The sequence below is a fragment of the Drosophila obscura genome, unplaced genomic scaffold, assembly GCF_018151105.1.
Source record: "Drosophila obscura isolate BZ-5 IFL unplaced genomic scaffold, ASM1815110v1 contig_187, whole genome shotgun sequence".
Taxonomy (NCBI): domain Eukaryota; kingdom Metazoa; phylum Arthropoda; class Insecta; order Diptera; family Drosophilidae; genus Drosophila; species Drosophila obscura.
The window spans coordinates 226,812-244,416 of record NW_024542775.1 but is presented as its reverse complement, the minus strand read 5'-3'; the positions used below and the strand labels follow the sequence as shown (position 1 = coordinate 244,416).

At 36.9% G+C, this 17,605-nt stretch overlaps 1 protein-coding gene across 2 annotated transcripts; it reads right to left on the bottom strand.

Moving 5' to 3' along the window:
- Positions 1-970: 970 nt before the first annotated feature.
- On the bottom strand, positions 971-14,468 carry LOC111070757 (calsyntenin-1). 2 transcript variants are annotated; one of them, XM_022361588.2, is made up of 12 exons: positions 14,260-14,468; positions 13,612-13,781; positions 10,302-10,444; positions 9,751-10,251; positions 9,577-9,684; positions 8,364-9,407; positions 8,246-8,300; positions 7,178-7,729; positions 7,031-7,114; positions 6,821-6,951; positions 1,116-1,239; positions 971-1,061 (listed from the first exon to the last, which is right to left on the bottom strand). In XM_022361588.2, the coding sequence occupies exons 2-12, from the start codon at positions 13,736-13,738 to the stop codon at positions 988-990; spliced, it is 2,943 nt and encodes a 980-aa protein (XP_022217280.1). In that variant the 5' UTR covers positions 13,739-13,781; positions 14,260-14,468; the 3' UTR covers positions 971-987. The 2 variants fall into 2 exon arrangements, with proteins under 2 accessions (XP_022217280.1, XP_022217279.1); XM_022361587.2 differs by having other exon boundaries at positions 8,246-9,407.
- Between the last annotated feature and the right edge of the window lie 3,137 nt (positions 14,469-17,605).

Here is a 17,605-nt window from a genome sequence, read left to right as displayed (position 1 = left end):
TGAATTGAAAAGACTTCACATTACAACTCCACTTTATATGTCGTCATAACACAGCACGAACTATTTAAACACAACTCTAAAATTAAATTTTTATTTAACGAATAACAATTTACAAAAAATATAAGTTTTGTTTGAATGACAATAAATAATAAATAAATGCTTTTTGTAAAGAATATTATGCTTAAATTATTCGGTTATATGGTATGGTCAGTATAAAGATAAATACAATATTATTTAAACTAATTTCAATGTTTATTATATGAAAATTTAATGAAGTTTCTATATTTATCGATATGTTTCCTAATCTATTTATTATTTTATTTCAAATATATATGGATAACGTTAACAAAAGATATAGTGGTTGCCATAAATTATGATTAAAGTAATTTGGACTTTGATTTCCACCGCAGCATTTCGTAATAAAATGAACCTTAATTTATGGGGACGGAGAAACCTCCTTCTATGCATTCGAGACAGAATGTGGTTACTGTTTATCAAGGCTTGTTTATTAATGTTACATTCTTTGCGAGGGTATACAAATCAAGCATTTAGGTCTTATTTGAATGGTATAGTTTTATAGTTTGTGTATATTTATGGCTGTATGCCTTTAGTATGGCTCTAGCAATGCTGGTTATAATTATAATTGTACTATGCCTTAGTTATAATTTGTATTTGCGCCAAGATAACATATACATAAATGTAATGTACTCGCTTCTTGCGCACATCCATATCCATTGACTTAGTTTCTATACATAAATACATTCTCAGCACAAGCAATATTTGCGGAAACATGCATATGTAAATGTTTACTTAATTAGTCTATGCTTGTGTAAATACATATACATATGTATGTATGTATGTACGGGTATGTAAATATAAGAATTCACATAGTATTAACTAAAGAAGCTGTTAGATATTTGTTAATTCTGTATTTAAGATTTTAAAAGCACATTTACACATTTTTACTTCCATCATTCAAACCATCATTTAATTAGCTGTGGAAAATATATTGGTGTTGTCCCATTCCAGTTGATTGATGTGAGCAAATCCATCTTTCAAGGCTAAAAAACACGAAACGGTAAATATGTGCACAATATCTGTATAAAATAACTTACCTTCTTCGTCTTCAGAATCAGAGTTCTCTGAGTCAGAGCTATCTTCAGATACAGCGTCTGTTTGCATTGGATTTATGGTTATAGTTAATGCAGAGTCATCCCAGATCAAGCCGTCATCAGCGATCTAAAAACAAAAGTTATGATGAGAGTCAGCCCTGGAAAACTATTTCCTATGATGTATTGTGTTTGAACTCTTCCACAACTGATTGGCCGATTCTTATGACATTTATCTTGTATATTAAGTAGGTGTGCGAATGGTTGTAAAGTATTTTTCACCTTCCTAACACCACACATACCTTTAAGTCGCGATGTTAGTATTTTGTATCAAATAATGCCTTGATTTATTTGTCAGTGTGTTTTGTGATAATCTAATATTTGTCTGTGTGTTTGTTACGTTTTTTGTGAATTCGGTTAATTTGTGTGTGTTAAAGTGAACAACGCCAGCCAGACGCAAGGGCGTTGTTTTGTTTAAATAATAATTCTGAACAGCTAAAAACTTAGGAAAAAACGAATTTAAATTCTATCCTGTCTCTATGTATTTTCTGTGTATAGTAAGTAAGCGTCGTTTAAGGTATCGTTCATAAAAATCTATGGATTAAAGGCTAAGCCAAAACGGTTTAACCAATACCGTTTGGAACGTTTCTGGCCCAACTGCCAGACAATACACGAAAACTCCAAACTAAGACGGTATTTAACGGAGAATAGAGGGTTAGGAGGGTCACCTCATAAAAAAAAACCTAACCAACAACAAAGTGCGAGTTCCCATTTGACCGATAAAATATCGATTTCAATACTGGCCAGGGGAAAAATGTATGTTCTTAATTCACCGAAGTGTTGTTTTATTTTGGGTATAATATAATGCGATTGCCAAAAGAATGGCACATTTAACTAAAATATACCCATTTCCGAACCAAACAAAGATTTTCTGCAAGACATATATCGCAAAACAATTTGGTAATCAAACACTATCGATAGGAAAGAGTTGCGAAAACCGGAGCGTACACAATTTCAATTCGTACAAATTGTTCCAAAATCGTAATCGAAAAAATTTACGCAAACCGAAAATCGGTATTTTTTTTGTTTTTTTTTGCAAGAAGAATTCTAAGAATCTTTCCCCAAGAAACTATGTGTCTCAAATCAATTCCTAGCTCCCGCTGATTGAATAAAAATTTTTTTAAATGAATCTGACATTGAAGATTATGTTTGGTCAGGCTTTAGATCATGCTTTATAACATGTTCACTCATGACATCCATGACAGTCAGCAGATGTCCGCACCCCCAAAGCCAGTCCATCGGAGTCGCAACCTTTTCCGACGACACTGCAGTGTTGTCTAGCGCTGGCTGTATGACGATACGGACAACTTGCAAAGGTACCACACAAATTTTTAGAACTGGGCTTGCAGGTGGAACTTCTATATAAACCCAAATAAGTGAGCAATAGTTACCCACACGCTCAGGAAGAATACGTGCCCTGGAGTCTTCCTGCATGGTACGCTAGTTAATCAGAGCAAGGAGTACAAATACCTTGGCGTCACCCCAGACACACGTTTTATGCGATACCGGGACATCGTGGACATCGTCCTGGCGAGACGGCTCGCGAGCACCTGTTACCGTTCTAGGCTGACCAGACTAAACCCAGTGGATCTGCATAACAGGACGATCTAGGAGGACCTGAACCCGACGTAAAATATAGCTGTGATAAACACCCACATGCCACTGACCCACTGCCACTGATGATTTAGATAGAAATCCTAGTCGACTAGAATTTGAGCCAAAGCTACAAAAAGTTACATTAAATATAATACTAGCGGACCCGGCGAGCGAGACAACGCCCCAATTTAACGCCTTCAGATAAACTCAAGATAGATAATAAAAAAAGTTAAAAAAAGTTTATCGATATTATTTATTTGAATGGAATCGATATCAATTGAGAGCGATATGATAAACAATATTTTTCGATTTGTTTTCCGTGGCAAAAACAAACAAGTAAGCCGGTTTGCCAGCACGCGAGCAGGCAACGTACAGCTGACCGTGCGAAAAACAGGGAAATTAGAGATTAATCCCTCAAACTTCCAAAGATTGGCCTTGCGATTTATTTATTGTCATCGCAAAAGCTAATCGAAAGGGGAACTGAATCCTCTGGAATTGGAATGGAAGATTAGTTGGAATAATCGGAATTCGTGGGATAGGGACTACCTCTCCCTTAAATTTTCCCTTGATGATCGTCGCTTGAAACACATTGTTCATCAGTTTCTTGACGAACAACCGCGTACCGTTTCACAATTTCGGATGATTCAGAATCCGCAACATGATTATGATCAATTCCACCTTCAGCAGAAAAATTTGCAATACCGGGGAACACTGTAGTGATTAGTTCTTCCTTGGACGATGTAAACTCGGAAAAATTTGACGGGAACGATATCATAACGACGAGCAAAGTCAACGTGTATTCGTCCCAAATAATCATTTTGCATTCTCGCATTAGTTTCGTTGTCACCGAGTTGTTTGGGACTGTGCACGTTGGCTGTTCAACTGTGAAAATATTTATCGGGAGCTTCAAAGCGGAATATGCAGTTTGACCGTCTTCCAACAATGTGGCAGCATATCAAGGGGATGCAACCGCCAATGCAATTTGATATCTTGGCCTAATTATTGCCAGAATCAACGAAATTACGAATGTCTTGCCTGTCCCACCGGGAGCATCGAGAAAGTAAATGCCTCCCGTTCCCTCGTCAACAACCTTCATAAGCGAATCGTACTCGATCATAGTCTTGCTCCCGTTGCAAGTCGCGATTGAATGCATCTCGCAAGGAATGATTTGGCGTTGGCATTCCCAATGCACATGAGCACGCACATGCCTTCAATCAGAACTACCGTTTCGTCGTTAATTTAAAGATTGAAATTCGGGTTTGTCATGCGAAATCTGTGCAAAATGTCGTCAGCCATCTCGTCCTTGTGTTTGTCCCTCAATGCGGTTGGGTTCGACAGATGACAATGTGGCTATGTTGATCGCAAACAATGTACGAATTTGATTCGCTGGCGCAGAAACCGTTGCATCGGCAACCCCAATGTGTATCGTTTTCAAACGTGGCAAGCATCCCTAAAAGTGGCGAACAGCACACAATCCACAGTATCATTTCACGTTTAGTCGCAGTAAAAATTGCACAACGCCTATCTTATTTTATTATTGAATCTCCAACGAAATAGATCTGAAGGAACGTATGATCTTCGTTTGGTGGTGGTAACAATGCGACCGCTCGATGGTGTATTTATTTATTTATTTGTCTTCGTAAAAACATTCTCTTAGCAAATAAGAACAACTTTTTTAGCGTTCCATGATTTTTCTTTCGTCAACTGAATAAAAAATTTAAAGCAAATCTGCCCAGCCATTCTCAAGTGATGATGCACTATAATTTTGTTACCTCTCCATTTTTAAATATATAGAGATTCTTACTTTGTTATTTGTTGTATCAATAAACGAATTATCGGATCTAATCGGAGACGTTAACACGGTTTGGAAAATCGATGGATGTCGATAAAACAATTCAGTTAAGAAATCGGAATGAAAAAGAATAACAGGGTGCTTTAAAGCGCACAAATGTGCTGTTGAGCACCAAATGTTTTGTAGAGCGCAAAAGGATTGCAGTGATTATTGCTTTGTTTACTTTCGTTCGTTCGTTCGCAAAAATCCAATGCGTTTCAGCTGTTTAATGCGAAGGGTGCTATTTATGTTCGTGGCCTAGGTCACTTCTAGTCGTACTAGGACCAAATGGTCAGTTGCATAATGAAGTTTGAAGTTTTATGAATTAAACATACATACAACTTTTCATGTACGACCACGTTTTATATCGATTAACGATAAATCAAAAATTCATGTATGTAAAAACTGTTGTCGCGAATTCAACCGTGGACGTCCTTCGTTGCAGGACGAATTTCATGAAGGTAGTTTAAAATGAATTTTTTGCTACAAAATATCGATGCTGTGCGCGAAGTGATTGAGCAAGATTGTCATGTCACATACTGTGAGATTGAGGTATCCTTGGGCATTAGTATGATGATAAAAGGTGTGTTAGCGTGAAAACCCACATAATTAAAAAATCTAATATTTTCCAAAATTAGGATCGTGGTGCTTTAAAAGCTGTGCTTAACATCTAAACAGGTGACGAATCATGAATGTAAAAATATTAAATCGAAACAAAATCAATAATCGACGGTATGGATGTTTTAAAGCAAAAAATGCTGATTAAGGCCTGTCTTATATATAATTTTTCTGAGTGCCAAAAGTGTTTTGAAAATAGGTTCAAATGTTTCAAAAAAGGATTTCTATTCCTGAAGAATGTTGTTCAAAATAATAGAACCATTTTCAGACGCCTAAGTTATGCTTTTCATATGTAGTTATGCCAGGAATTTAAATAGCAGCCAACATAGTATCTTCTTCTCCATCTTTTTTTATAGCCGAACAATTTACAACCAGCGGCCTTAAATCAACACACCAGTACTTCTGTTTGGCCGGACTTCGTTCTTCTCAAACACAAGAGCAAAGCGAGGCAGCACTTGAAACAACTTGGTCGGCAGTCAGAAACTCAACGTAGAGTTCAAGGACAATATAGTATAGATTTGTATTGATTACAAATCATAATCGATTTGTATTGATGCCTCACAGCGTCCCTTTTTTTGGGCCGTAAATGTAAACACTGTAATATTCGACTAATTAAAATAACCTAAAAATGCATGGGTCTTAAAACTGATTTAAAGGCCCAAATGAAAATATTCTTGTATAAAAAAGTTTGTACCTATTTTTCCTTTCAAATTGTATATTGCCTTAGACGAAAAAAACTGGTCAAAGCTCATTTTGTAAAATAAACGAGAAGGAACGTGTGAGTCGCTTCTGGGGACGCGACTCTACTTATACCCGTACTCAGTCAGTATATACATTTTCGAGCTTATGATTTTTTAGAATTATAGAATTAAAAAAAAATTTTACTTTTAAATTTTTTTGCTACATCTGTTATCTACATCTAACATGTAGATTATACATGTACCATTTAGATTGTACATCCCCTCCTGGAGGGCGCTCGCGTACAGAACGAGGCAGAGTGTGCGAGCGAGAAAAAGAATGAGTAACGGGTCTCTTGCTGAAGTAGGCGGGGGAAGCAACTGAAAATGAATCTTTTCATTCTGGCTATAATTATGATCCGATCTGATTCAGATTCGGCAATCTGGTAGATATGGGCATTCTCTACAATACTGCGTTTTTAGTTTTATGGTATCTTTAAAATTGCGCATGTCACAGATTATCGTTCTTTGTGTTGGCAAAAGGGGGCGGTGCAAAATTTTGAAATACACTTGTACCAGGGTTTTATCACATGAGTCTGGAAACAAAATTGGGTTGCTCTAGCTCTTATAGTCTCTGAGATCTAGGCGCTTATCAAGACAGACAGACAGACAGACAGACGGACAGACCGACATCAACTTTTACCACAAATACAATATACCCCTTAACTCGTTTTGAGTACGGGTATAAAAATAGTCAGACGGACTCTTTTAATCTTGATCGAGAAAATCTATTGTTTATGTTATATGAACTTTCCAAACATCTGCTCAAATTAAAAATATTTCCTTCAAATGTGTAATGTATTCAAATGTGAAAATGTATGTTAATATAATAAATAGATTTATGTACATGTATATAAAGACTTGCAAACCTTTGGACACGGCTGATGTCGATCCGTATATTTATGGTTATTTTTGATTCGAGCAATGGAAACTCCACAAAGCAGGATAACCAGAAAAACACAAATAAGAATTATAAGCATTGTTGGATGGGAGCCTTCAGCTAAAATAAAAAATACCGTATAAATACATTATCAATTTTAATTTTTTTTTTTTTAATTTATAGTTACTGTTTCGCTAACCTTTGTGAACAATAGAGTGTATGTGTGATTTCGGCTCCTGTATATCGTTGGTGTGTAAAAGTGAATAAGAAAAAACCTTAGTATCTGAAACGGGAAAACGGTAAACTAATTTTTTTTTTACCATTTGAGAGAAAATGTAATACCTACCAGATGCCTGATTGATGTCTTCTCTTGTCAAACCGCCATTTAAGTAAGCTGCTGCAGTGTTGGGATTCCCAGCATCATTTACTTGCAACAAAGACGGCGAAGATGGGGCATTTGTAGTCTTGGATAACGACTGTTTTGGGTGTAGGACAGTCAGCGTAAGGGTATATTCCGCACTTTTATACTGGGAGCTTAGTTGGCCACAAGAAAGCTTAAACACCCGATTTAGATAATAAGCCGGCTTTTTGTTACTGTAGATAAGGGAACGCAAAACATTCAGATAATTAAGAATACTGTCCAATCCCATCATTTCGACGCCATCCTTATTTATGTTGGTTTTTATATCCATTGTTGATGACAAAGATTCGTCCCCATCTATTTGAATTTCTTCATGATCTGGATTTAAAGAGGGGAAGACCACCACGCTGCACGAATCCAAATACTCTTTCGAATTAATTTTTTTACTGTTCTTGATGGATGTAGCTATGTGAATTTTATCCAAAATGTGAACACCCAATTTTATTTCCTGATACGATACCAATTTATTAGACGTTCCTGAAAACGATTAATTTTAGTATTAAAAAGGCTAAATTATATTTCAACATAAAATTTATATTTGGCCGATCGTTTCTTCACATGTTATCTTTTGTCGTTAAACAATGTATAAAAGTTACATACAGATAAATAACAAAATTGAGAGAAAACAAGACGCTAGTTTGTATGAAACAGTCTAACAGAAAGACGAACTCTAGTAGCTGGCAATCTAGTAAACCATATAGTCTACGATAGTGCGTTTTCCGATTTCTCGTATCTTCAAAATTGTGGACGCAACAGAGTTTCGTCTATTGTGAAGGTGGAGCGGGCGGGGCGAAATTTTGAAATACACTTGTAGCAGAGTCTGGAGTACATGAGTCTGGAAACAAAATTTGGATGCTCTAGATCTTATAGTCCCTGCAATCTAGGCGAGCATTGAGATGGGCTGACGGACGGACAGACAGACATGACTATATCGACTCGGCTATTGATGCTGATCAAGAATATATCAAGAGTAAGGATAAGAATTGTACATACCAGCAATTGTGATTTTTCTGGTATCCATCAGCGGATCTTGATCTAATCCATCCTTCTGGAAGAGTGATTTCATTTTTTTAACTTTAATTTTTGAAGATGAATCAATTTCTTCATTTACCGATGTCGATCCGACATTTATGCCAACTTGGGCTATAGGTTCGTTAACCATGATATAAGTCTCTATAGTCGGCAGGCGAATTGAGCTATGATTATTACACATAAGCGATGTACGAACTTCTATATTACGCCGTCCTATTGTTGGACTTTGTTTGATATTGATGTACTGGACTTTACGCATCAGCTGCTCAATGTTGTGCTTAGTCTGTGCTTCAATGTGGATTTCATTCATTTGAACATTGGCCTGGATTAGAACGTCCGATTCCGAAATCTTATTTTGACCAACTATTACATCATTGGGTGACATTAGATGTTCAGCACAGTTTGTTCCACACTTAATGTCATCCGTGGTCAGAATACCATAAAGAGCAATTTTCACCTCTGATATATCTCCATTAAAGCCATGTTTTAAACGATTTTCCGAACTTTGATAGCACGCTCCGACGGCTAGAGTTGTGTTTACTCCATGTGCAGCGTGCAGCGGCCAATCGTCGATTACCTCCGGATTACTGTGACGATCCTCAATGGAACTATCGAATCGTATACCATCAATAAATAGCTCAACCTTGCCGAACTGTTCAATGTTGAGTACATAGTGATGCCATTCGTTGTCGCAGACCTGAGGAATTTTCCAGCGCCATTCGGCCGGGCTGAATATGTTCAGATCGCCTTCATTAAAGTTCTTTCGGAGAAGAAGAATCAGACGACAATTGCGAACAAAAAGTGCCATATGATGCCGATTCATTTTGTGGTCATCGGCACTACACAATATATGTTCCTTAACATGTTTGTTAGTTGAGCTTTGACTGCTATGTCTAAAAATTGAAAGAATGCTAAACGGGCGCATTGAGAAATCATAGTGATCCACAACTGCATCAGGAACAACCACTCCAACCGAGCCATCAAAATGAAATATGGGTTCTGGACCTTCATCGTAATTTAGATCCTTAGTCCACTCTGCATCTTGGGGTAAAAGATCCTTCATGGTTAGGCTTGAGGTGCAGTTGGATATATCACGATCGCACCCAAACGATATGTGCTTCGTCTACATAAAGAACAAAAATAGTAAAATAGCAAACCGAAATATAAATTCTATAGAATTATAGAATATATACAGAATTTCTATACTAGACTTAATTTCTATGTAATTACAACAAATGTAGACGTAGTCGCAAGATAAACTATATTTTTTTAACTTTTGTAAATAAACGTACCTTAAGTGCTATAGATGCGTGTATGCTCAGGTCTTCGTTGTTGCACGAAATGTCACACAGATCTAGGCGGGCATTAGGGAACAATTGTAGGCTCTCAGTGCTGCCGGACTAGTTATAAAGAAGATTATCATAAACAAATATATTTATTTGTTCGACAGAATTATATATACATACGGTGTAATCAATACGCTCTGGTATACCAACAAATTTCGCTTCACACACACGCCGCACTTTTATGCTGACCATGATAGGCGCGGATTCTTTCATCGCGCAATCAAAGGCAACTACAGAAAGAATGTGGTTATGGGAAGCTTTATGAGAAAGGGGTTCAGTATTCTTTACTGAGCCTTCATTATCAATAGAAAAAGGCTCATCATTGTTGAGTATCTCATATTTGCAAACGTCTCCATAAAGAGGGGTGCAGTCCTTGTCGGAAGCTTCGACGCGTATGATTTCATTGTATAGTCGTCCCTCATCTACTTCAGTTACATACGATTGCTCTAGAAATGTAGGAGCATACTCATTAATATCGATAACAGTTATATGAACATTGGCTGTATTGGATGGCGTTCCATCGCAATATATAGCTACGATTTCAAAGTGATAACTTTTGCGTTTCTCGCAATTTAGTGTACGACGTGCTTTTAAAATTCCTAGATTATTGACCAATTCAATCTGAAATTAAAGTAAGTCAGGTGGGACGATGCTAAGTCACAGTACCTTACCTCGAATGGTATCTCATGATATGGCTTTTTCAGAATGCGAAAGTTACAAATTTTTTCTTCATCGACTTTAATTAAGGGTGTTATCTCTACAAGAGTCTCATTTTCCCGAATTAGTCCATGGTAGGACTTCTCTAAAATATTTTCTAAAAAAAAATGTAGACAAATATATATCTCTCTATTATATACAGTACAAAGTATAAATAGTATAACAGTGGGGGGTCGTTTTGGGTCGTTGAACGCGTTTTTTATTTTCTGTGCCTATTAATTAGAAGAAGAGGCACAGAAAATCAAATAACGAGTTAAATGTCACTGCTTTAGTAAAATTTACTTATAATAATATTGCACGGATGACAGTATCAATGGAAAAAAAATAGCATTCAAGAACCGCGATTTCTCAAAAATGTACGCGTATAAACTATTATGACTCAAATGTCACTGCAGTAGTACTAGCTACTTCCAATAAAATTACACCGATGAAAGTATCAACGGTATCAGTTTAAATAAATAAAAACAAGAAGGAACGTGTGAGTCGCTTCTGGGGACGCGACTCTACTTATACCCGTTTGCGCGTATTGTTATTTAGAATTTTAGAATTAAAAAAAAAATTTACATTTTACATTTTTCTGCTACATCTACTATGTATACTCTACATATAACATGTAGATTATACATGTACCATTTAGATTCCACATCTCCTCAGCTAGAGGGCGCTCGCGACCATAACGAGGCAGAGTGTGCGAGCGGGAAAGAGAATGAGTATGAGACTCGGCAATTGATGCTGATCAAGAATATATATACTTTATGGGGTCGGAAACGTTTCCTTCTCTACGTTACACACATCCACTTTTACCGAAAAAATTAAATATACACCTTAACTTTTTTTGAGTACGGGTATAAAAATGAATACACCTAGTAATAATTACCAAAAAAAAAAAACAGAATCAGAATTCAGTTACACAGTTTACTCTACTTGAAAGATGCAGGATGAATAAATTTTTGAACAATTTTTCACATTGAGTGCTCGTTAGGCTGGGCCAAACATTTTTTTTTTTCGAAATTCAAACGGGACACCCGCTAGTTTTGTTACCTTGGACTTAATAGTAATTTACATGTTTTTATTATTTTTTTTTTTTTTATTTTTTAGAGGTTGCTACCGAATTTTACAAAAAAAATTTTAATCAAGAAAATTTAAAATAAAATGTTTGCTGAATGAGTTGGATAATTTTTGAAATCTATTGCATACTGATACCATTCATATCGTCATTAATCAGTTATTGACAGTAAAAAACCTGCACAAGTTTTTGAGAACTAGTTAACTAAATAAATCAACCTCAGCTAAACTTCTTAATTTTCACCAATCGTTATTTTTTTAACAGTAACTACAAAAAAAATAAAAACACCTTATTATCAATATGAACTAGTTTCTAAGTTTCAATATTATTTGAAAAATACGACGAATTAAATTTTTTTAATGTATATTTACCTAAAAATTTGTATTTTCTTTTCATGGTAGCAACCCTTAAACATTAAACTAAAAATTTGAAACAAAATTGTATAATTTTATTAAACAACAAAGAACAGGACTGGGGGTTTTGAGAATACAAAAAAAAATTGTTTGTTCAAATTTTGGCCCAGCCTAGTGCTAATATCTTCTTGGCCGATTTTATAAGTTCGATCTCTATCAGATAAGTTTATTTATTTTATCCAAAGCACTCATAAAATTCGTTGACTTTTGCAACTTCTTTTCGTCTGATGTCCCACTGTGCGAGGTAGGTGAGGGGTTCTGATTTCGTTGGACTCAAACTTCAGCTTTAAAAACTGTTTTTCCTATCAGATAAGGACCATATGATTCCATTTTTTCGAACAACATACTCTAAGTACTGCGCTGAGGGACTGTTCTGGCCTTCAAACTATTCACCCTATCTTCTCACCGATCTGAAAGGAATCATTTATAATTCCTCTTCATAAGAAAGGTAATAAGACTGGCTCAAAGAATTATAGAGGTATATCTAAATTAAGGAATAGCGGATTCCTTAAATATTTAAAATATTGTATCTTCAGCTCAGCATGGATCTATAAGGCGACGATCAACTATCACAAATTTATTAGAGTTCACCTCTTATATCATTAAAGGCTTCCAAGGTAACTTGCAGACGTATATTATTTACAATGATTTCAGTAAAACATTCGACTCTGTAAACCACTCTCTTCTAGCACAAAAACTTGACCTTTTAGGGTTTTTACCCAATCATTTATGGTGGATTTCTAGCTACTTTTGTTCTGGGTCTCAAAGAGTCCTCTTCAAAAACTCTTTATCTTCACCTGTTAAAGTTACTTCTAGAGTACCACAGGGCAGCCATATAGGCCACTTATGTTTTAAACTCTTTATTAATGACCTGACTTCAGTATTAATAAACTCTCGAGTACTCATGTATGCGGATTAGATAAACCATGTGTGCAGCATTTCATTTCGACATCGAATTGCAAATTATTTACTTTTCACCGTTCCAGCTTCTTATTGGCTTCTTACTCTTCTGCGGTGGAGAATTACCATTGTTTATGATCCGTAAAGAATCAGTCCAAAAAATATGTTTATATTCGACTCGCACAGTTGGGTTATACTAGGTATGTGTTCAGAGTGGATGTGTTTAACGTAGAGAAGGAAACGTTTCCGAACCCACAAAGTAAATATATTCTTAATCAGCATCAGTAGCCGAGTCGTGCTATCTGTCCGTCCGTCTCGATGATCGCGCCTAGATCTCAGAGACTATAAGAGCTAGAGCAACCCAATTTTTTTTCCAGACTTATGTGATAAAACCCTGGTACAAGTGTATTTCAAAATTTTTCTCTGCCCCCACACAAGACGAAAATCTGTGGCGCCCACAATTTTGAAAGTATGAGAGATCGGATCATTTTTTAACCATAATGAAGAAATTAATTTTTAGTAGCTAAGCCACCGTATTCCAGCACATCTAACATCTAACATCTATCTTTCCTGCTTGTACGCGACCGGTTCGGTTACACGCGTCGCAAGTCATGCGGCAGCAACGCTCGGTCGGTTGAGCGTAGGAAGGGCAGCGTTTCTGCCTGGGCTCCGCGCGTAACAGCCTTCGGCTTGGTGTCGATGGTGCAGTTATTGCAAATCAACCTACAAATGTTGTACAAGCGAACGACGGCTATATTGACTTGGGTGTTTATATTGATCAAGAATATATGTAGATAGGGTCTACATCTCTTATAATTATAATATTTAATCTATGGAAACTAAGTATTAAACTAAATATTATTACCCATGGTATATTATACAAACCTCGTTGTGTTAGATATTCATCCTCGTTTTCATTTGAAGTCACTAGTCCCGTGGCTACGAAAGAAACCAGCACTGCACAGAATACTACTCCTATGTAGATGCGTTCAAATGTGTTTTGTAAAGGCATGGCTAAGAAGTTTTTACAGATAGCCTATCAAATAATCTTTTTTCTGAAACAGTAAGAAACAAAATGTATATTTTAACAAAATATATATATTTATATATATATATACACACATATATATTGGTACATTTATTCTATGTCACATCACACATGGATATTCACACAGAATAAATTAATATATAACTACATAAGTGCATTTGATTGCATATATATGTACCAGTATAAAAGGACTAAAATGTATAATTCTTTTATTTTATTTATGAAAATACACATATGTGAACACATAAATACAATCACAGCAAAAACATATTTATATCTGTATGTATGTCTTTATGTTGTCTATCCATGAGATACACATTTTGTGACAGATTTATTCCGATAACAATGAAGATAAATAATTTAAATAAATGAAATGCAGATTGTTATATTACAATAAATAACTTCACATCCTATTCTGTGGTTGATATTTTAGCTGCAGCATACAAAATATTTTGTTTGTACATATAAGACAAAATCCAACTCACCACACACAACAAAATTGAAAAATCAATATTAATAGTTCAACGTTGTCGATTACTTTTTTCGAGTATATATTCCAATTAAGATAATGCTGGCCTATAGATGTGCAACTGCAATGTGAATTAAGATTTTTTTACACTCTATCCTGGTAATGTTTATCCGACATTTTTAAAAAGCATTCACGAAATATTTGATCTACAAATTTAGGGATGATATGCATCGAAAAAATATTTCTCAGCTGGTGAGAACCGAAAAATTCCGATTAATACTGGAAATGCAACCCGATAGTATTTCCTGGGCACGAGCAAAATATACAAGTATAGGCATGCTCCAGGGCTTACTTCCCAACAAATTTCCGATTTAAAGCCTAGTACTCGGACGCGCAAAAATTTTCCGTCGACCGAAAGTGTTATACATTTCGCTCGCTATCCAATGTGACCAAAGTGGGCAAAGTTCATGCTCTACGGTTTGTGTACAAACAGAAATCTGTTAAAATTTTAAATTTTGTATTAATATCTTATTTGTCTTATTCTTAAATGTCTTATTTGTGGACGCTGTGTAGCTGGATAACGATAATGCACACCGCAATATTGGATAAAGTCTATCATGCGAGACAGAAATGCAATCAACATGCTTTTAATCTCTTCATAAATTTAAAATATCTTTACCGGGTATAAAATTAGTACATAAAATTATCCAATTAATCTGTATTCATTCGACTGCCTTAACATCGATTCCAGCTAATAGGTAATGAATTTCTCTAAAAAGTAATGCATTAATAAGTGATGTATTTCCCTAAAAAGTAAGGCCTTAATAGATGATGACTTTCCCTAAATAGTAATAGTAATGCATTAATAAGGGACGTATTTCAATAAAAACTGTGAATGTTGAGGAATGCATCCGATATTACTTTGTCATCTTTCTAGATATTAAGTCCATCTCGAAGAAGAAAGGAAATTAGGATAGAATGGAAGAGATGAAAAACCAGCTGTATTCGCTTGCCGCTGCGCCGGCATTATTCAGTACCGAAAAGACAGCGAACAGAACTAGAAATAAAAATAAGTACAGTCCACTAAAATCAAGTTACTCAAAAGGGAGTATTCCAGAACATTCTTTGGTCATTCGAGACGGATTCTTGTAATGTTTCGTTGTGCTTCGGTATTCATTTGATAATTGTTAACAATGGAACAATTAAGGGCATTGGTAAACCCCCGTGGCAGACTCAGGCCATTATCACACGCGCTTGGCTTGGGTAGAACGGTCGGAATCAACTTCAGCGACAGAGGTCACATCACGGATAGAGCTGCTCCAAACTGCTTGGAAGGAGTTCTCACAACTTGGGGATTTCATAGCCCTTCTCGAACAAGTGGATGGGTATGTGGATCCAGAGGAAGACAACATTCTCTACGAGGAGAAATACCTAAAGGCTATGCTTTTGGAGAGGAAGGAGTTTCTACAAGCAACTATAACTACATCAAACATCGGGGATGGCAGCAATGACTTTCATCTACAAAACGACGCAGTACTCAGTCTGCTACAACAACAACAACAGCTATTCGAGCAGTTATCTGCAAACCAGAACACAACGAAAATGTCCGTGCATGCTTATGGTGACGGCGAAGTTAGAGGTACGGCGAATTCGAATTCTGCAGTTGGTGCGGCGCCATCAATGCAAAGCGAATTGCCTAAAATTCAAATCAAGCTATTCGCTTGCAACTACACAGAGTGGCCAGCCTTTCAGGATATCTATGAAAGTACAATTCATAGCAAGCAGCATTTTACGAACACACAGAAGTTCCATCATTTGAAAACACTATTGATCGATGAAGCTGCCAACTTGGTACTTCATTTGGCAATTACTGACATTGCTTACAGCACTGCATGGGAGCGTCTGAAAGAAAGGTACAATCGGCCGAGTCATATTGTAAATACGTTTTTGCAACAATTTATGAGCTTGTCAACAACTACTAAAATTGATGCGGCGGTTTTGCGAAAGGTATCCGACGGTGCAAACGATATTGTTCGTGGTCTGGATGCTGTAAAGCAAACGGGACGCGACTGTTGGATCATCTATCTGGCACTGGAGAAACTTGACGCTGACATGAGGCGCAGGTGGATTGAACACAGTATGGACAAAGACTCACCCACTCTCGACGACTTCTTCAAGTTCTTGGATGACCGTTGCGAGGAATTGGAACTGAGCAAAGGAGAGCTTGTGACCTTGTGAAACAAACAAATGGATTGAGCAGAAGCACATTACCCACGGCCTTGGTTTATGTTCAAAACGCAAAGGGTGAAAACATAACCTGTCGGCTCTTATTAGATACAGGCTCAGAACTCTCCTATGTATCGGAACTCTGCATTCACGCTCTTGGCTTGACACGTTCACATTCACGCATTCTGGTTTCGGGAATATCGTCAGTAAAAGCTGACACCACAAGGGGATGCAGCAAACTCCACATCAAGTCCCGGATTTCTGATGATCATCTGGATGTATACGCCCATGTACTTGGCAGTATCTCGTCATCACTGGGAATGCAAAACATCGACGCATCGGCACTCAAGGTGTTCAATAATCTACAATTGGCTGATACAAACTTCTGCACAAACGCACCAATCGACATTTGATTGGGTAGCGAACACGTATGGTCTACACTTACAGGAAGGAATCTTATCGCCATTTCATCGGTTTTCGGATGGGTTATCACGTCACTCATGACACCCCAAACACGTAACGCAATTACACTTACCACAACCTTCGATATAGAATCGTCGCTCCAGAAGTTTCGGGAGGAAACGATGAACAGGTTGAAAAACACTTTCTCGCGACACACACTCGAGATGAAAAGGGGAAGTACATCGTGGAGCTTCCATTCAACACTGCACATCCTGAATTTGGAGACACTCTACAAGGAGCTCTCAACCGTTTGAAATCGGTGGAACAGCGCTTACAACACAATGAGCCGCTACGAATCCAATACATCAATTTCATGCGAAAATATCAATCTTTGGGACCCAGCGAGAACTGCCGTCAAACGAAATCACTGCTGGGCAGCATTTCTACATGCCACACCACCCTGTGTTGGGTCGAAAACTCCGGGTAGTTTTTGATGGTTCATTTTGCGACGCCAATGGAAAGGCCTTGAACGACACTCTCTTTATAGGACCCAGCATCCAACGCGATCTGTTTGCTGTGTGCCTCCGCTTCAGAATGTACAAATTCGTATTCTCAGCTGACATTGTGAAAATATTCCGCCAAATATGGGTCAGCAGCATGCATCGAGACTTTCAGAGGATCATTTGGAGAGAAGATCCATCGGAACAAATCAAGCATTTCCAACTTTGTAATGT